This window comes from Budorcas taxicolor, chromosome 3 (genome assembly GCF_023091745.1).
Source record: "Budorcas taxicolor isolate Tak-1 chromosome 3, Takin1.1, whole genome shotgun sequence".
NCBI classification, from domain to species: Eukaryota; Metazoa; Chordata; class Mammalia; order Artiodactyla; family Bovidae; genus Budorcas; species Budorcas taxicolor.
In genome coordinates this window covers 74,202,590-74,223,451 of record NC_068912.1, presented here as the reverse complement: position 1 = coordinate 74,223,451, position 20,862 = coordinate 74,202,590, and the positions used below count along the sequence as shown (strand labels likewise).

The following is a 20,862-nucleotide window of genomic DNA, read 5'->3' as shown; positions in this document are numbered from 1 at the left end:
TTTGCAGTAGTTGGGATGTTTTCTTATTATGGTATCTATTCCCTGCTAAGTTTTCCAGCAGTGACAACTGAACATTATTATCATCACATTAGTCCTCCAAGACAAGATACACTCAGAGTCCTTTTAAGTAAGAATTTTGGATAATTAAATTAGTATCCTGTGCCCATTTTTTTTAAAAAAGCTAACAGGGAATCTATATTTTATAATTAGGAAAAACATATTAAAAAAAAAAAAACCCTCTCACTTCAGCATTAATACACTAAAAATTCAGTTCACTAAATTCTAGTGTTTTCATTCTTATAATTCCCTAACCTATTAAGAGAGCAGTTTTGCCATTTTCTTTCCTTTGAAATAATTCCAACTTTGTACTGCAGATCTTTCTGAAGATATTTGGAGATTTAACTTCAGTGGTACACAAAACAGAAGACAGAGTAATTCCTTTAGCTCAAAAAATACCCATTTTGAAAACCACAAATTCTTCTCTTTGATATGATCACATGTTGAATTTGTTTAATGTTTTTATGAGAACAGACCCAATAAACTTTGATAAAATACTGCAAACCAATGAAGTTTATATGCAAATATTAATTGAAATTAGGATGAATTCCAAATACAAAGTTTCTTAAGAGTGAGTCTGGTCATCCTAGGCTTCAGTTTTCAGAACTGATCAAAAGTCTTCAAAAGGCCACTGTGCCCATCATATTAGAAGCATAGTTTTGAAATAAAAAACACACTGCTTATTTTCTCTCCTACTTAAAAAGAAAGCAACAACTATACATCTGGTTAACTGTATGAGTAAGTATTTTATTCATATGATTTACCTTTTTCCTTGGATATATAGAGCACACATATAAAGAGTGTGATAGAACTCAAATATGGGACTCAAATGACTGTTGTGAGAAATTCAAATATTCTGTTTGCCTTTAAAGCTACATTTATAGTAACATGCTTATTATTTAGAATTCTTTTTTTCTTCTACTTGGCTACCTACACACAGTAGAAGTAAATATGTCTAAAATTGGTGCTGGCTTTGATAAGCCACGGTGATGACATCAGCCTGACTTCTAGCTTCTGGAATGCAGAACTGAGACCTTACAGCGATTTGTGGGCTATGAGGTCCCAACATAACTCTCCTTGTCACCACCTATGATCCATTCCAAGCCAAGACTCCTGCTCTAAATATACTACACAATGAAACAAGAGTATTCTGGAATATCGGTGTTGTCAAATGCAGGAGTGGTTGGGGTGGGGTGGGGTGAGAGGAGAAAAGGAACTACGGTTCTGTTAAAAAGTACAAAGATTTTTAAATTGTACATGGTGTACTACAATGTTAATGTACTTAATATAACTTAACTGCACACTTAAACTAGTGGGAAATTTCACGTTATGTGTATTTTATCACAATTAAAAAAAGAAAAGCTCCAGACTTCCATGGTCCTGCCATAAAGATTCCAAGCTCCCAATGCAGGAGACACCGGTTGGATCCCTGGTGGCAGAACTAAGATTCCACAAGCCCCAAGATACAGATAAAAACTTAAACAAGAAAAAAAAAAACCCTATACGTGGGTGGTTTCTGAAAACTGTGCCATGGATTCCAGGAGTTTTTCACAACTGTCTAATAAATTTCTAGGTCCGATATGTCATCTGTTGTAACCCTGTCACAGTGACCAGGTCGCTCTTGCAGGAATATTTACTGAGCCAGGTTGCTGGGGGCCTAAAAAAGCAACCATTCATCAGGAATTAGTAATAGCACTTACACCAAATGTCGAGCTAAAAGGACCGCAGAGGAAAACCTGGAAAGTAAGATTAAGAGCGGGTGTTAGACAAGCAGCATATGGAAATATCACTTGCTCCCGGGCTGTGGGCCCCCCGAGGAGCTGGTAAGTGCAGAAACCTCTACGAAGGGCCTTGCCATCAGCCCCGTGCAGTGACCACAAGGACAAGCAAAGGCTGGTACGAGGGAGTTAGTAGGCCTCGGGGCCCACGGGATGACCGTGGGTTCTGGCACTTCCTAGAGGGCGCAGTGCAATTTCAAAGGACGGAGGCTGGCCGAGGTAGAGACGCCCCTCCACTCTCCTGCCTCGCGTCTGCCTGCTAGCAAAGCGAGCTGCGGCTGCTGCGGGAGGGCGCGCACTAGCTCAGAGGCTGTGCCTGTCGCGGGGTGGGGGCTGGGGGTGGGGCGCCGGTAAAGTACTTCTGCAGAGTGAAAATCAATCGACCCAACGGGCGAGAGGTATTTGAAATAAGGAGAAAACCCAGAGAACGGGGCTAGAGTTGTCATCGCCATTCTATTCAGCTCCTAGTACTCCTGGGAGAAACCAGTTTCTGCACCAGCAGTGAACTAACACCTGATCTTCTTACTCTCTCCGATTAGAATGTGAGCACCCCTGGGGTCTCCAGACGTGCACAGCCAGAGCCTAATGCGATGCCTAGCACTTGGAAGATGCTCAGCAAGTAAATGAGGAGCTATGCTCTGAAGCCGAAACCAAGACAGCGCAGGTAGAGCCCTCTCCAAAGTTCTCTGCTTGCAGACACGCCCCTGCAGGTGCTGTCACTTTCCAAAGTCTTCACTGCCCGCCGGCGCGCACGCGCCCACCTCGAACTCCCCAAGCCCTGGAACTACCTACCAGCAACGGCGACCAGCAGACCGACAGCACGCACATGATCCCCATGAGCTGGATGGCCGTCTCTGTCGTGATTCGGCCCCATTGGGCGCTGGACTGCGACGCCGTGGCCTTGGCCCTGCAGCGGGACACCAGGGCCTTAATGGTGGCCAGGTTGCAGGCGAAGGTGACCACCAGCGCCGAGAGCCCCAGGATGGCAAAAGCAGAAGCGAAGAAAACGTTGCCCCAATTTTGCCGGGAGTTAGTCCCGTTGCCCCCAGGCCCAGTGCTAATGAAGCACCAAGTCCCGGGCCACTGGACAGTATACTGACCTACGCCCAGCACCGGCAACAGGGCGAAGGCGAGCACGGCCAGCCATACGCCTAGCAGCACGGCGCGGGTGACGCTGGTCTTCATGTGGCTTGAGTACCAGTGCGGCGCCCGGGTGGCCAGAGCCCGCTCGACGGCCATGGCGCTGGCAATGAAGAGCGAGGAGAGCCCAAAGACGGTCATGGTCAGGCCGAAGAAGGTGCACAACCTCCCCGACGGGTCGAGCTGCTCCCAGCGCTGGTGGGACAGGTAGAGGACGATGACAACCGGGCTGGTGAGCAGCTGCCCGACCATGTCGGTGAGCGCCAGCCAGCCGATGCACAGCAGGAACGACCTCTTGCGCTTGCCCTCCCGGCGCCTGTAGCTCTTCGACACGAGCGTTATGGCCAGCGCGTTGCCCACGAACCCGGTGATCATCATGGTCATCGAAAAGGCTACGGACACCGAGCCGCAGTCCTCGCTGGGTTCCTGGGGCAGCGTGAGGTTGTTCGGCGCCTCAACGGCGCGCTCGGCCGCCCAGATGCCCGGGTCGGAGTGGTTGAAGCGCGTACAGAAAGGGGCGCTCGCGTGGTCCCGGGTCGCCTTCATATTGCCTTGGAGGTGAGGAAGGGACGGCACCTTGAGAACAGCGACGAGAGCCGGCAGACCCGGCGCGGGAGGCGGCGGCTGTCGGTGGCGACCGGGGCTGGGGCTGGGGTCGCGGCTAGGCTGCCCTCCATGATGCGGGGCGCAGCCGCCGCCTCACTTCGCCACTAAGGTGGCGGCGCCGGGGCTCCCCGGCCAAGCAGGCAGCCGCGCCGTCGGCTCCCAGGCGTCCGGAGGTGCCCGGCGGCTGCTATAAGCCCGAGGGGGGCGGGGCGCCCGTGGGCGTGGGCCAAAGTGCAGTGGGAGGAGGATGCAGAAGCAGCCGAGAGCCTCCCTCTCTCTCTCTCTTTTTCTTGCTGCGGCTTGATCACTGCTTTGGCCGCCTGGGCTCTGAACATCCTTCCGCCCCCGGAAGACTCCTCTCGAAATGCCCCAGCTCCTGCCGGGACCGGCTGCCCAGCCAGGCTGCCCCGCGCGGCCCCGCGCCTCTTCAGGTTCTCTGCCAGAGGAGAGCTCGTGGAGAGGCTGGGACTAAAAGGTCTCCCTCGGCTACCCCACCTCAGACAAGTTGCCAAGGTGCCCGCCTTCCTCCTTCTCCATCCACGGAGGCTCGCGCAAGGACCGGATCTTCCTCCTGACGCTCTTTTTTAACCCTGGCAAGTGTATCTTACCTACCTGACCCTGAGCAATCTAGGCAAACCACACTCCTGCTGCGTAGATGAGCGTGAACATTTTTCCCTTTCTGCTTTGAGACTCTCGCATGATCTTAAGCAGGCCAGGTTGCTCTGTCCCCAGGGGCGCACTGAAACTGTAAAACCAACAGTGCCGTAAGATTTAAGGGAATAGGTACAGGAAGACAAAATCAGACTGTCGGATTCAAAATTAAAGAAATCCCAACTACCAACTCCTTCCTTCACCCGCCTAAATTCTTCTTCTTCCTTAAGATTAAATATATATATTAATTAATTAAAAATATTTTTAAAAGTTAGCTAAGGCAAAAGAGGCTAGAGGCAGGTGGCTGGCACTCACTATTTCACTGTCTCAGCACATCTGAAATATTGAAATCAAAGGCTGCTAGCCTGCTTGAGTGGGGGGAGGTAGGGCAGAGAAACAAAGCAAACTCTTACAAAGCCATCTTTCTCCACCCTGGACCATTCTTATGCAATTAGGACTAGAAACTGCATTTGGATGTTATGAAGGTCTTCACATTTAGTGAAAATGCGCATAATCGCTTAGTAACATCTTTTATTAAGCCAATATTTTATGTTTCACAACCATTTCCCCATTTTTTCCCAGACATCCTCCAAGTATTGTTATTACTCCCCCTTTAAGGTGAGGTAACTGAGGCTCCTGAAGCTAAAGGATGTGCCCAAGTCTTTCAGCAATTCTCCAGTCTCCAACTTACCTAAAGCACAGTATTCTTTACATAGATACCATAACCACTCTGAACAGGTGATAAGACCAGCAGTTCTCAAATCTAGGGAGAGTCTAGTTTTTCTGCCTTTTCATCTTGTCGGGGAAAGGGAAAGATTTTAAAAATTATTTTTGAACTTTTCCCCTCATATTTAAGAAATTAGACCTAATCATTCAGCTCAGTCGTTTCCATCGTGTCCGACTCTGTGCGACCCTATGCGCTGTAACCTGTGAGGCTCCTCAGTCCATGGGATTCTCCAGGCAAGAATACTGCAGCGGGTTGCCATGCCCTCCTCCAGGGGAGCTTCCTGTTCCAGGGATGGACCCCGTGGCATCTCCTGCATTTTCTGTATCACAGGCGGATTTTTTACCGCTGAGCCAGTTGGGAAGCCCATTTACTCAGCCCTATGAAGACCATTACTCAGACTTTCAGAGCAAGACTGGGTCAGCTCAGTTGTCTTTTCCAGCATAGTTGATCTCCTTATTGGATGTAAAATAGTGGTAGGATATGAGAATGGAGTATATTCCCTTGCATTCTTTCTATGCTGTTGTTTTGAGTCTGTATGAGAGTCTGAAAAAAAAAAATCATTATAGGGCTATATAGTTTTTAAAGGAGAAAAAGCAAAAATGAAATGTAAACTCTACTTTAACAACATGCATTAATCACATCACGTTTCATTTTTTTTACTGTTTTTTCTTTTACTTTTTGAAATTTATTTGTAATGCCATGTGTCTAATGAGAACTAAGAAGGAATAGAGAAGTGGTTCATTTTTTAAATCTTCCCCCAAGCTTTTATTAGTTTTAATTAGTCTCAAACTCATATTTGTGAAAATGTTTTTCTAAAGTGTCATTTGAAAAGTAAAATAATATTCGATGGTATTCCCAGATACAAGTTTTATCCAAAGCATTGGACTGAAAGTACATATCAAAATTTAATGTTATAGCAATAAAACTCTAGTGTAACTGTGTATTTATTTAAAAATTTAAGACCTTTCCATGATTTATACATCAAAAAAAAAAACCCAAAGCCAATATACAGAGACATCAAAAATTGTTTTATTTATATTTGACCTCTTTGAACCTTTGTTTTACCGTTACTGCAGTACACGTTAGACTATATAAGAGTTAAAAGTATAAGGGCATATAGTATCAAAGTTAATGTTAGCCTCTAACTCACCTCCACCAATGCCTTAAATGTATCACATTTCAGAATTTTTGTGTAACAATTTACTCCTTTCTGTGTAGATTGCTTCATCTTATCCTAAGTTGTTTGTTTCGTAGCTATTCACCTTGAAAACAAGTAATTTGGAGGATCTGAGGTGTCACTATAGAATGTGGGCACAGAATGACTCCAGATCCACACTTCTTGGTGTCAGAACAGAAATAGTCTGAATTGTGTTGGCCTGAAACATCACCGCCCTCTAGTGACCCAAAGGTTAATAACATGCCATATAATTTCTGAACAATACAAGCTTTGCTTAGGGACATCTGATACTTTTCATAGGGGCCTAACTCATTAATACATAACTATTGTCATTCTGTCTTTGAGTGTCTGTTTAATCAATATTCCAGTGAGGATTAAAGTTATAGAGTAAGGTAACTGAAGGACCACATATTCAAAAACTTTAAAAAAGATTTTAAAGCGTGTGTTCACCCATTATGTATTTTTAACTGATATCATGCCTAGAAGTGATTTTAGTCCATAAACTTAAATACTCTACTGTATCTTACATCTTAAAATTCATGACATATGTTAGTACTTAGCAAGTGCTGATGAATTTATTGTATATACTTCGACTGAACTTCTATTAGGAAATCTTAAAATAGACATAAATTTAAAAAAAATTAAATCACTGAATAGTCACTGGGAGGACTGATGCTGAAGCTGAAGCTCTAATACTTTGTCCATCTAATGCAAAGAACTGACTCACTGGAAAAGACCCTGATGCTGGGAAAGATTGAAGGCAGGAGAAGGGAACAAGTTGGTGATGGACAAGGAAGCCTGGTGTGTTGCAGTCCATGGGATAGCAGAGTCAGAAATGACTAACTGAATTGGAAAAACTAATAAATAGTTTCACACAATCAAGCCCTTGATTACCTGAAGATATCTGCAGTTCTTACTCTATAGAGCCAACTACTAATTTCAGGATATTTTCAAGTCATTTATTCAATAAATATTGAGATTTGTCTGCCAGTCTAGTAGTTAAGACTCCTTGCTTCCAATGCAGGGGATGCAGGTTCAATTTTTGGTGGGGGAACTAAGATCTCACATGCTGCGTGGTGCACCCAAAAATAAATAAATAGTGAGCACCCAATCTATGTCAGACACCATACAGTCTTCAAGGACACAAGAAAAACAAAAGTTTCGACATTTATGGAGTTTAATATTTTAATGGGAACTCTTTCCTACCCAAAATAACAGAAGAATGCTAAACTCAGTGGCTTTTGTGATTTGTCATGCAAATCAAGAAACCCAATTTTAGAAACAATGTATAGTTTTAAATAAAAAGTGGAAAAATGTGTATAGTATTCAGGATCAAATAAGATTTATCTCAGGAACACAAGGTAGATGTAGCTCTCAAACATTAATCAATATAATTAGTTCAACAAAATAGACACTTTAAGTCTTTTCTAAATCAATTATCTGGATACCCTAAGTCCTTTTTATTGACTGCCTCTTATCCAAACTTTTCTGTTTCATTATGTGCCTGGTAATTTTTAACTGAAAACTGGACATTAAAGTTCATATACTGTAGTGACTGTGGATTTCATTTTTCTTCTGGAGATTACTGATTTGGTGGTGATGGGGTAGTCTTTTGGTAGTTAATGTGCCTGGATTCAAAATGCTAACATTTTCTCTCCTGATAGGCAGCTACTGTTATCTCGTCTCTTCATGACTGCTCTTTAAGCCTGGTTTCTTGTGAATTGATCTATCCTATCTAATGCAAAGAGCCAACTCATTGGAAAATACCCTGATGCTGGGAAAGACTGAAGGCAAAAGAAAAGGGCGGTAGCAGAGGATGAGATGGTTAGATGGCATCACTGCCTCAGTGGAAATGAATTTGAGCAAACTTTGGGAGAGAGCAAAGGACAGAGGAGCCTAGCATGCTACAATCCATGGAATCACAAAGAGCTAGACATGACTTACCAGCTGAACAACATACCTATATGATTTGTTGGTTGTTCAGTGATGGGGATCATTCTGTCTGGTTTATTTGCTTATAGGGGGTCTCTTCTGATTTCTAGCTCTTCTGTCAGTTTGGAGCTGTGCCTTGGTATTTCAAGCCTGTGAAGCTTCAGCTTGCTTTTTAAAATTAGGTTCCGGGGCGATTCTGTCATTCGCATATAGTTTGGCTGTCAAATGTAGATTTGGGCAGAAGTTCCAGTTCACTCTTTCTGTGGTTCTCACTGTTTGAATTTCCTATTTAAATCTGCAGTGGTTTTTCTAAACTTGAACTCCCATCTCTTGCACTTTTTGCCAACGAGGGCAATTTCTCTACCACTGTTTCCTATGAGATAGTCATGAGGATTGGGTATCACCTCAGTCCAAAAGGCCAGAAGTCTTAATTCTTACCCCTGTCAGTTGCAGTTTTTGAGATTAATTTTTTTTCTCTCAGTTCTGTGTGCTTTTGAATGCTTTCCAATGAATTTAAATAGTTGTTGTTTTAAATTGTTATCTGCAGGACAGTGATATTGGCATAATGATATACATGCCGTTCAATGGAATAGATGTGCGTGTGAGCTCAGTCGTGTCCAACTCTGTGCAACCCCATGATAACTCAACAGGCTTCTCTGTCCATGGAATTTTCTAGGCAAGAACACTGGAGCGGGTTGCTATTTCCTTTTCCAGGGAATCTTCCCAACCCAGGGATGGAACCCTCGGCTCTTGTGTCTCCTGAACTGGTAGGTGGCTTCTTTACCACTAGCTGCATCTGGGAAGCCCACTTTATATAAATATGTAGTTATATATCTATATAATGTTTATATAGATATATAAATATACAGATACAAAGATATGTATACATACATAAATGCAAATTCAGTTTTCAGCAAATTGTTAAAGTAATTCAGTAAAGTCTTCACAAATGGTGCTGGGAAAACTGGATACCTATATGCAAATAAAAATGAACACAATCCTTATCTCACACCACACACAGAGTATCATACATTAAATTTATTTAATCTTAAGACTATAAACCTTCTAAATTAAAATAGAAAAACTCTTGTGATTTCTTTACCCTCTCATTGTTACTAGAAGTACTCCTACAGCTTTTTCTTGTCTTTTGAACATCTAACAAACGTGATTATCTCTTTTGGTCATTATATATAGAAATCCTTTATAGTCTTAAATGCCAGGAACAATCTTTTTTTTCTTGAATGTTTGGAGCATAATTTTTCTGAATGTTTAGGTTATAATTTTTTATTAGCAGCAATTACAATAACATTTTTATATTTATTGGTGTGTACATTTGTGGGGCTTATTTTTATCATGATAAATCCTTAGGAGAGGATTGATACATCCCAAATTTGTATCCACAGCCTATATTTCCCCTGGAATTCTAGCCTCATTTATCCAACTGACTGTCATCCCACCTGGATAACCCAATAACACCACAGTATGTTCAAATGGAACTTCAAATTTTCTTTTTCATTCCTGGTTATACCTGAGTCTTCTCCATTGCAATGTATAATAGTGCCATCCACAAACTCAAGCCAGAAATCAAATGGCCATCCTTAACTCTTCCTTTTCCATTGTTTCTCTTTTCCAATCCATTATCCAGTAATATTAATTCTATTTCCAAAATATTCATTCACTGTATCCATCTCCACAGCTACTATCTTGGTTCGGGTCACTGCCATCATTTACCTAATCTACTGCTATTGTTTTTATTTTTTCTTGGTCTTATCATTTTAAATTTTATTGTGACAAAATAAGCAAAGCTTAAATAGCATGTAGATTTTAAACAAATGATTTAGCTGTGCTTTGTTGCTGTGTGCGGGCTTCTCACTGTGGTGGCTTCTCTTGTGGCATTCAGGCTCTAGAGCGTGTGAGCTTCAGTAGTTGCAGGGCCTGGGCCCCAGGCTCTAGAGCACAGGCACAGTAGCTGTGGTGCACGGGCTTAGCTGCCCCGAGGCGTGTGGGATCTTCCTGGATCAGAGATTAAACCTGTGTCTCCTGCATTGGTGGATTCTTTACCACTGGGTCACCAGGGAAGCCCATTTATTTTTAAAGGTTGATGATATTTTCTACACCTGTCCTTATTTTCACTTCCAAATTAACCAATATGAACAGGTTGTGGTATACTTCAGAGTTTTCTTTATGCTCATATAAAGATACATTCACCTACAATACATGGGTTCCTGCTGCTCTGTTTGCCAGCTCTGAATTACAATCTGAGTAAAATATATTTTACTCTTAGTTTGGATCTCCCTAACTAGTAAAGTTAAATCCATTTTCCCATGTCTATTAACTTCCTCGTTGATTTTTGTGCACTGCCCATTGGATTATCATTATGCTATTAATTTGCAGGAGCTCTTTGGATATTTAGATATCCACTACCTGTTTCTCATTTTCCTACCCTATCATTTTGCTTGTTTTTGTCATGTTTATTACCATATGTAGAAAATTTGTTCAGTAAAATGTTCATCTTTCCCTTTATGATTTTTAGGATTATTGCTTAAGAAAGTTAAAGTTTCTCCTTAATTTCTATACTCGTTGCATTTTGGAAAATACTGCTTTAATAATCATGTTTAATCAAACAGATTTAAACTTTTACTTTTTAGCAAATAAAGTGGAAGTTTAACTTTTTTTGATAATTATATGGCTAACTAGCACTATTAAGTAAATCATAATTCTTCTCTTAAATACCATTTTATCATATACTAAATTTCTATATAGCCTAGAATCTAGGTCTTGCTTTCTAAATATCATTCTTCAGTAAGAACCACCAGAGCTCCTTGGAGAAATGACTGATGGATGGCTGAGGCAGGGAAATGATGAGCCTACAGCATCTGTATTATCAAAAATTAGACTGCTCAAAAGACAAAAGGATGGTGATATGTCAAAGAAACACAGGAGTCAACGTAAAACAGTCCCCAATGGATTGGAACAATTTGACCAATAAAATATATAATGGAATCCTGAATATAATCCAAATGTAAATATACACAGGTCCATACTGATATAAATGAGTAAAAAAGAGGCAAACCTGCTTAATATATGTAGATACTCCCCTCTCCAGGAACTGAGACATAGTCCCCCTTATTGAGAGTATGCTTGATTTCATGACTTTCAGGCATTTATTGTGCTTTGAGTTTCAGATACTGCATTTTTAGATAGAAGATTGGTGGCAATCCTGCACCATCAGAAAATGGTTAGTATTTTAAAAAATAAGAGTATTTTAGACTTAAGGTATGTATATTGTCATTTTAGACATAATAACACACACTTAATAGACTTTGGTATAGGGTAAACATAACTTTTATATGCACTAGCAAGCCAGTAAGTTTGTGTGAATCGCTTTACTGTGATACCTGGTTTACTGTGGTGGTCTGGAATTGAACCGGCAGTTATCTCCAACGTATGCCTGTGCTTCCAAAGAACATAGTATTAAAAAGAAAATAGTAGTACCTTTATGACGGAGAAATCTGGCAAACCCTGTCTTAACAAAGTGATGGTTAACATCTCCAGTAATGTCATGTGGATACATCTCTTTGATATGTGATGAGGAAATCACTTCACTCCTACAGTAACCATTCCAAACCCTATAACACCAGTCTAATCATGCAAAGAAAGTAACAGATAAACCCCAAATGAAGATCATTTTACAGGACACCAGAAAAATACTCTGGTGGTCAGGTATTCTGTAGAAAACCTGGTAAACTGGTGGAAATTAAAGAAAATCTGGAGTTAACAGTAACGTGTGAATATTGGGTTTCTTGTATTCCTGCAAATTATGCCAAATATTAAGGATACAGAAACTCTGATTATCTTGGCAAGTTTTCTATATATATAAAATTATCCCCCAAAAGATATATAAGGGTGTATTCTTTTCTATAATCTCTTACTTTATTCCACTAAGTTACTTATATTTCTAGGTGAATAGTTTTGACTGGCTTAGATCATGAACTCTTTATTGCACAATTCAGACTTAAATTGAAGAAAGTAGGGAAAACCACTAGACCATTAAATGACCTAAATCAAATCCATTACCATTATACAGTGGAAGGGACAAATAGATTCAAAGGATTAGCTCTGACAGAGTGCCTGAAGAACCGTGGATGGGGTTTGTAACACAACATTGTATAGGAGGCCGTGATCAAAACAATCCCCAAGAAAAAGAAATGAGTGAGGAGGCCTTACAAATAACTGAGAAAAGAGAAGGAAAGGCAAAGGAGAAAAGGAAAGATATACCTACCTAAATGCAGAGTTCCAAAGAATAGCAAGGAGAGATAAGAAAGCCTTCCTCAGTGTTCAATGCAAAGAAATAGAGGAAACCAATAGATTGGGAAAGACTAGAGATCTCTTCAAAAAAATCAGACATACCAAGGAAACATTCCATGCAAAGATGGGCACAATAAAGGACAGAAATGGTGTGGATCTAACAGAAGCAGAAGATAATTAAGAAGATGTGGCAAGAATACACATAAGAACTATACAGAAAAGATCTTAATGACCCAGATAACCACAATGGTGTGATCACTCACCTAGAGCCAGACATCCTGGAATGCAAAGTCAAGTGGGCTTTAGGAAGGATCACCACGAACAAAGCTAGTGATGGTGATGGAATTCCAGCTGAGCTATTTCAAATCCTAAAAGATGCTGTGAAAATGCTGCACTCAATATGCCAGCAAATTTGGAAAACTCAGCAGTGGCCACTGGACTGGAAAAGGTCAGTTTTCATTCCAATCCCATTCCAATCCAATTGTGCAGTTCAAACTACTGCACAATTGCACTCATCCCATATGCTAGCAAACTAATGCTCAAAATTCTCTAACCTAGCCTTCAGCAGTATGTGAACTGAAAACTTGGATTTTCAAGCTGGATTTAGAAAAGGCAGAGGAACCAGAGATCAAATTGCCAAGATCCGCTGGATGAAAGAAAAAGCAAGAGTTCCAAAAAAATTTCCGCTTCTGCTTTACTGACTACTCCAAAGCCTTTGACTGTGTGGATCACAACCACCTGCGGAAAATTCTTCAAGAGATGGGAATACCAGACCACCTGATCTGCCTCCTGAGAAATTTGTATGCAGGTCAAGAAGCAATAGTTAGAACCAGACATGGAAAAACAGACTGGTTTCAAATTGGGAAAGGAGTACATCAAGGCTGTATAGTCGCCCTGCTTATTTAACTTATATGCAAAATACATCCTGTGAAATGCCAGGCTAGATGAAGCACAACCTGGAATCAAGATTGCCAGGAGAAATATCAATAACCTGAGATATGCAGACACCACCCTTATGGCAGAAAGAGAAGAGGGACTCAAGAGCCTCTTGATTAAAGTGAAAGAGGAGTGAAAAAGCTGGCTTAAAACTCAATATTCAAGAAAGATCATGGCATCTGGTTCCATCAGTTCATGGCAAATAGAAGGGGAAACAATGGAAACCATGACAGACTTTATTTTCTTGGGCTCCAAAATCCCTACAGATGGTGACTGCAGCCATTAAAAGATGCTTGCTCCTTGGAAGAAACATATGACAAACAGTATATTAAAAAGCAGACATTTTGCCAACAAAGGCCTGCCAGTCAAAGCTATGGTTTTTCCAGTAGTAATGTATGGATGTGAGTTGCACTATAAAGCTGAGTGCTGATGAATTGATGTTTTTGAACTGTGGTGTTGAAGACTCTTGAGTCCCTTGGACTGCAAAATCAAACCAGTCAATCCTAATGGAAATCAGTCCTGAATATTCATTGGAAAGACTTGCTGAAACTCCAGGACTTTGGCCATCTGATGCAAAGAACTGACTCATTGGGGAAAGAACCTGATGCTGGGCAAGACTGAAAGCAGAAGGGGACGACAGAAGATGATATGGTTGAATGGCATCACAGACTTGACGGAGTTTAAGCAAGCTCAGGGAGTTGGTGATGGACAGGGAAGCCTGGAGTGCTGCAGTCCATGGGGTTGCAAGGAGTCAGACACGACTGAGTGACCAAACTGAACTGAGCTTCATGTAAACAGGATCAAATAGAGCACACATACTTAAACTCCCCAAGTGTATTTGAAGAGTATTTTTTGTTGCTAGTGAGTTGTGTGTCCATTAGGTCAAGTTGACTGATCTCCCCATTTTTGCCATACAGTTCTATCAAGTTTTGCTTCATGTTTTCAACTATTACATGTATAAACACTTATGATTGATTATGCTTTTGACTTACGTGATTTATTCCTATTTTTTCCTCAGTTTTTACTACAACTATAGTATTTCCACCCTTTCACTTCCAACCTATTTGTATCTTTATGTTCACAATAGATTTAAGAGCATATGTGTCTTGCTCCATTTATCTAGTGTGACAGTCTCCTTTATTATGGTGAGTGTTTCAACAGTGGTTGGGCTTAAACCTACTACCATTTTCCATCACGTTTCTTTTTTCTGCCTCCTTTTGCACTATTTGTGATTCCATTTTTTCCCTTTTTAAGTGTATTATGTGTAACTCCTGGTTAGGTTCGGTGGTGCTTTTATAGCATACATCTTATCAAAGTACCTTCAAGATATGTACAACTTTGTTTATAACCCTACAAATGGCTCACTTCCATTTCCCCCCTTTTGACCTGAGTAACTTGTTTACTTGCACCTAAGTCTCACAGTCTATTTGCTTTAAAGAACTATCTTTTAGTGACTTAAACAAAAATCTTATTTTTGTATTAGAGATTCAGCTTTGGAGAAGTTAAAGTTTATACATTTGAACGGGTATATATAGAATAGTAGGCAGATTTTTTAAAATACCTTTAAAGATACTGCATGATCTTCTGTTTTTCCCTGTTCAGACAGTACTGGCTGTCATCCTTATCATTTCTCTATAAACGACTTTTTCTCTGGCTGCTTTTCATCTTTATCACAGGCTTTCAACAACTTGATTATGAATAGATCTGCTTAAATTTCCGTTATCTATGCTTAGACCTTGATATGGAATGCTTTGTGAGAAGCATTTAAACTCAAGGATTTTACATCAAGTGTTTTAGATTCATTTCCATAATTTGGGGAAAATATTACAAGTGAAATTTCCCAATATCCTCTTGGCATTTTTTCTATTGCAGGGTTTTAGTAATACAGGTGCCCGCACCGGGTTATGCAGCCTGAGAAGTACTTACAGGGTCTTCATTTCTGGTAGAGAATTAACGAGAATACTTTGCAACCTTTCCTCTTTAGTGTTTCTTATGTATTAAGAACAGTGTGATTATACAGCAATGCAATTCTGTAATTCCAACCAAACCATTTACAAAGGTGCAGATATTTAACTTTCTCTGATCATGGTCACTCGTATCACACTAAAATTCTTAAACTCTAATAGCCACATCATCTAAATTACAATAAGATGATTTATCTTTTCTGCTCAGAATTCTGATGTGAAGTATTTAAGCATTGAAAAGGCAACATTTTCAGCAGATTTGAATAACTAGAGGTAATAATGTCATTAAGAGGATTAATGTAATTACTAATTTATAAGACTTGTGTCATACACATCACTTCCATGTTTTTTCAGATCTTTAGTTCACTAAAGAGCAAATAACTCCTAATTTCAGTTCAGTTCAGTCGCTCAGTCGTGTCTGACTCTTTGCAACCCCATGAATCGCAGCACGCCAGGCCTCCCTGTCCATCACTATCTCCCAGAGTTCACTCAGACTCACGTCCATTGAGTCCGTGATGCCATCCAGCCATCTCATCCTCGGTCGTCCCCTTCTCCTCCTGCCCCCAATCCCTCCCAGCATCAGAGTCTTTTCCAATGATTCAACTCTTCGCATGAAGTGGCCAAAGTACTGGAGCTTCAGCATTCCTTCTAAAGAAATCCCAGGGTTGATCTCCTTCAGAACTCCTAATTTACATTTCCTATAATAAATGTCCAAATCTTTGCCAATAAAATGAACTTCACTGTTGTAGTTACCAATCGATAATATTTTATGCTATTTTCTATTAAAAGCTTTTAGGGCCTCAAAACCTATTAAATACGGTTGTAGTCTATGTTTACTGTTCTAAAATTTTAAGTAAATATATGACAGTATTTTAATAAACACAAAGGCTTATTTTTAAACTCATTGCTTACTTTGCAAATGACACACTCCAATGTACTTAGTTCCAAGAGTTATACATTCTAAAGGAATTCAATTTACCAATTCATAAGCAAATTTGCTTAGGCTGGTATTTTTGCAGAGACATGTTAGGAATAAACCAAGAGCTTACTAAAATTCTCTTGCTGCTGCTGCTAAGTTGCTTCAGTTGTGTCCGACTCTATGCAACCCCACAGACGGCAGCCCACCAGGCTCTGCCATCCCAGGATCAGAGTAATTCTGTGCTTCTGTCCTTGGGAATATAAAAAGAAACTAAACAAATTTCAAAACATGTACCAGTAAGGCTTGGTTTCCAATCTTCTCTTCAGTTCAGTTGCTCAGTCGTGTCCAACTCTTTACAACCCCATGGAAACCTTCTCTTAGCTGTTTACAATAAACCTAAGTTGGTGTTTTACCGGGCTTTCTGCTGGCTTAGATGGTAAAGAATCTGCCTGTAAGGCAGGAGACCTGGGTTCAAACCCTGGGTTGGGAAGTTCCTCTGGAGAAGGAAACGGCCACCCACTCCAGTATTCTTGCCTGGAGAGTTTCACGGACAAAGGAGTCTGGCAGGCTACAATCCATGGGGTTGCAAAGAGTTGGAGCCAACTGAGTGACTTAACCCTTTTATGTTGGCATACACCGAAGGCAACAGTGTTTACATGCAATTTCTACAGATTCTATACACTGAAACATACAGCTGGATGAGTAAACGCAAACCTTATTAGCTTGTGATGAAATGGAACTATTAAACTGGAAAAAAAAAAAAAAAAGTCCAGTTTGGCAACTGGCTATCGTAACTTCAGAAAGAAAACTCCTGCAACCAAATGTTTTCCAGTAAATAAGCATTTCCTTCAATAAGTATTGGAGGAAAAAGCTGACTAAACTCTTTAAGAAACATGAGATATTTATATTTATTCCCTTGTCAAACACTGGGTGCTAGCTATAGAATGCTGAAAGAGCTAGAAATACTGGGTAAAACACTTTCAAGAAATTCACCTGAACTATGGAAACTCAGGAATCATGGAGAGCATCTGAGTGTTTTGAATCGAGTCATGAAGATCAAGTGAAAAAGGGATGGTAATGAGATGTGTACAGGGCATAGGAAACTTGCAGATAAATGGAAATTCATCACAAGTAGTCAGCATGGCTCATGGGGATAGCTATATAGGCTTTGTGCCCAGTTTGCTGGAACTGGCAGGGGAAAGGGAAGGTGTGGTGTCACAAGATTTTAGTTTAATCCTGAGAACCATAGGAAAATTTTTAAACAAGGAAATTACATGAACATAAACAGCTAAAAACCACTCTGAGTACTGAAAGGATAACTACTTGGTTAAATATCATTTAGCAGACTGTGGAAGACCTCTACTATATGTCAGAGGGGTAGTGAGTGAGTGCTGGTCGCTCAGTTGTGCCCAACTCTTTGGAATCCCAAGGACTGTAGCTTGCTAGGCTCCTCTGTCCATGGGATTCTCCAAGCAAGAATACTGGGAGTGGGTTTTCATTCCCTTTTCCAGATGATCTTCCCAACCCAGTGATCGAACCCAGGTCGCCTGCATTGAAGGCGGATTCTTTACCATCTGCATACGCCATATGCCAGCCTGCCGCTGCTACTGCTGCTAAGTCGCTTCAGCCGTGTACGACTCCGTGTGACCCCACAGACGGCAGGCAGCCCACCAGGCTCCCCCATCCATGGGATTTTCCAGCAAAGAGTTCTGGAGTGGGCTGCCATTGCCTTCTCTGATTCAAAGTTAAATCAGATTTATTGGAGGTGGGAAGGCAAAAGAGAAATCTAAGAGGACTCTCCACCCTACCTTACTGATAATGTTGTTTATCAATATGAAATATACTAGTTTTGATGGACAGATTGCATAGGTAGAAATGAGATATGTTGAAACCGTTTGACATTTAAAAAGGCACACAGTATGCAGTTTAATGGATCTGGTGCTATAGAAAGGGGTGAGTAGGAACACTTTAGTATTACCATACAAAATATCTGAGGCCACGGGTAGGGAGAATATTCAGTTAATTGCTGTATACTCATACGCTAGTCATAAAAAATGTCCTATGTCATACAGCTTCCATGAAGTAAAAATTCAAATCTGGATCTGATTCCAGGGAAAGAGTACAGATAGAAATGAACTATCATTGCCAAATCCACCACTGGGATCACACCCATTCACTTCATATTACATTCAGGCCAGAGGTACTCAGTCTCTGATAATGGCACAGAGAACAGGTCACAGATGTTTCAGTTTGTGGGTAGGTACAAAACTCTTTGTTCTGACTGCCCGATTAAGGTCTTTAATTATCACTGTTTTTAGGCACTTTTCAATGTGGTGCAGTTTCTTTCTGACAGCATTATTACTCGGTCCCTTCTTTTTCTAAGGTTTTAAACCACCACAGTATTTTAGATCTCCTAGAACACAACCAAATCTTGAGGCTCCACAAATTAGCTCACCTTATTCATCAGTAAACCTGTCCTTCAAGACTGCTCAAGTCAATTCCTTAAGAGTTTGCCTCTTCATTCAGACAAGACTGATTTTCTTCCCACTTTAGCAGAGACTTATTGCTTCTATAAGTAAGACTATTTCCCCACTAGATTGAGATTATGTGAAAGGGGTTGTCCTACATACATTTTGGCTTCAAATCCAGGTCTTATTCAGTTGAATAATGTATATACCATCATTCTTCTTATGTATATTTTAATCATTTATGTATAAGTTACCAGTTATTGTTATTTTCTTATGCTACTATGTTTACTTTGCTAAATACAAGCATTTGCAAACTATTAGTTATCACATGTTCATCTTTTAACCATGTGCAATGCTACAACACCCTCTTGTAAGCATCCGTGTGGTTCAATGTGGCTGGGAAAAAAAAACTGTGTTGGCTCCAATGCCACCTGAATTCATTCTTACTGATATTATATTTAACTGTCAAGGTTCCTCCTTAAGGTCAAAGCTATCACCATCACCAAGGTCTAGATTTTATTCCCTCAACTACCTGATGATAAACCTCCCTCTCCAACAATTCTTCCTTCCTTCCCTTTCTCCATCATCTACCAGAGAATGGAGGCAAGTCAAAGGTTAAGAGTCAATCTGAAAAAGACGCTCAATGGCCAAAGTTGGAAGTTTGAGCAGAAAATAACAGCATTCAACTATGACTTAAAGAATAAATATGCAGAAGTCCATACAAGTGTAAATGAATAGGAGACAAATCTACAAGTGAATTCAAATATGCGTAGACAGCCTTTTACCACAGGGGGTTGTGGAATTTAATTCTCCCCATCCCTACTCTGAAGGTGAGCTACACTTAGTGACCTGCTGACAAAGAATGGAGTAGATTAAGGGGAAAAAACTGAACTACAATGGTGATTTCAGGCAATTTCTGCAAGAAGGGCACTTTTCTTCTGTGGTATCTGCTCTGAAACTCAAAAACTCAGTCCAATCACAAGAAAAACCAGACAAACTCAGAATGAGGGACATTCTAAAGGATACCCAGCCAGTACTCCTCCTAAGTCATCAAAGGCAAGGAAAGAATGACAACCTGTCAGACCAGAGGAGACTGGAGATATATGAGAAACAAGTGGAAGTGTAATGTAGCACCCTGGATTAGAGCAATGGAAAAATACTGAAATTCAAATAAAACCTGTACTGTAAGTAACAGTAACATATCAATGATGGTTTCTTAGTTTTGAACAGTGATATGCTAATGATGGCGGAGACTGGGTGGGAGCACATGGGAACTTTCTGTTCAACCTTTGCAACTTTTCTGTAAAGTTTTTTAAATTTAATTGGAGGTTAATTACTTTACAATATTGTATTCAGAACAGTATGTCTACTTATCCACCTACTTATAAAAGACCAAAATTAACACCTTCTTACTAAATCAGATTTTTTTAAAAATCTATTTGACTTAACATTTATCTCCTCAAACAGGTTATTTGGTTGTTACTAGAGGTAATACTGGTATCTGCCATGAGACGTGGGGATGAATCCCCATTAAGCCACTCCTGTGGTTCCCTTGGGCAAATTTTAATTTCCTTAAACTGTAATCTGTTTGTAAGACATGGGGTGATATACAATAGTATGTAAAGATGACAGGAAGAATTAGCCAGGAAATCAGTATTACATACCTTCAACTGCCTTTAAACAAAACTCCATTGTTTTCCAGAAATAAAACTATTTCCAGTTTAGGAAAGCTATCAAGTTATTTCTATTAAAAAACAAAACATCTAACAATTATGTCAAAATTGTTAGGGAAGAAGAGAGAAATTTCATACCTTCTTACCAGCATCTATTAAAACAGCATTGGCTGTGGAAGCCAAATATCAAGAAGATGTGAGAAAAAAAAAAAACCAGTTTTACCCTGGTATATGTGCTAGAGAGTTTTATGCTTACAGCTTGCTCTGAACTTGGAATCTGTTGCCAATACCAACTATTCAATATTGTTTAGATAAAAGGATTCTAAATAGAAATTAAGAACACTTAACAGTTAAAAAAGATACTTGTTAAGTGCTAAGAAGCACTCTGTGACATGTTATTTGCCACATGGAATAAGATATTTTCTGGTGCAGAGTGTTCAACTAGTTTGGGTACTCTCTGTTTAAAAAAAGTCAAAAATTGCTGAGTGACAAAGATTATAGTGATCATGGCTTTGGCATGTTTTAA

At 40.3% G+C, this 20,862-nt stretch overlaps 1 protein-coding gene across 7 annotated transcripts in view; it reads right to left on the bottom strand.

Annotated features, from left to right (window-relative positions):
* The window catches only part of PTGER3 (prostaglandin E receptor 3), a 215,532-nt gene extending 211,805 nt beyond the window's left edge, over positions 1-3,727 (bottom strand). For all 7 annotated transcript variants that reach the window (XR_008199123.1, XR_008199122.1, XR_008199124.1 and 4 more), the window contains exon 1: positions 2,628-3,727. Coding sequence is in view for 3 of the 7 variants with exons in the window: in XM_052637045.1 (XP_052493005.1) it covers positions 2,628-3,521 (894 nt within the window). In the remaining 4 variants the exon portion in view is untranslated. The remainder of the gene's footprint in view (positions 1-2,627) is intronic.
* Positions 3,728-20,862: the final 17,135 nt, after the last annotated feature.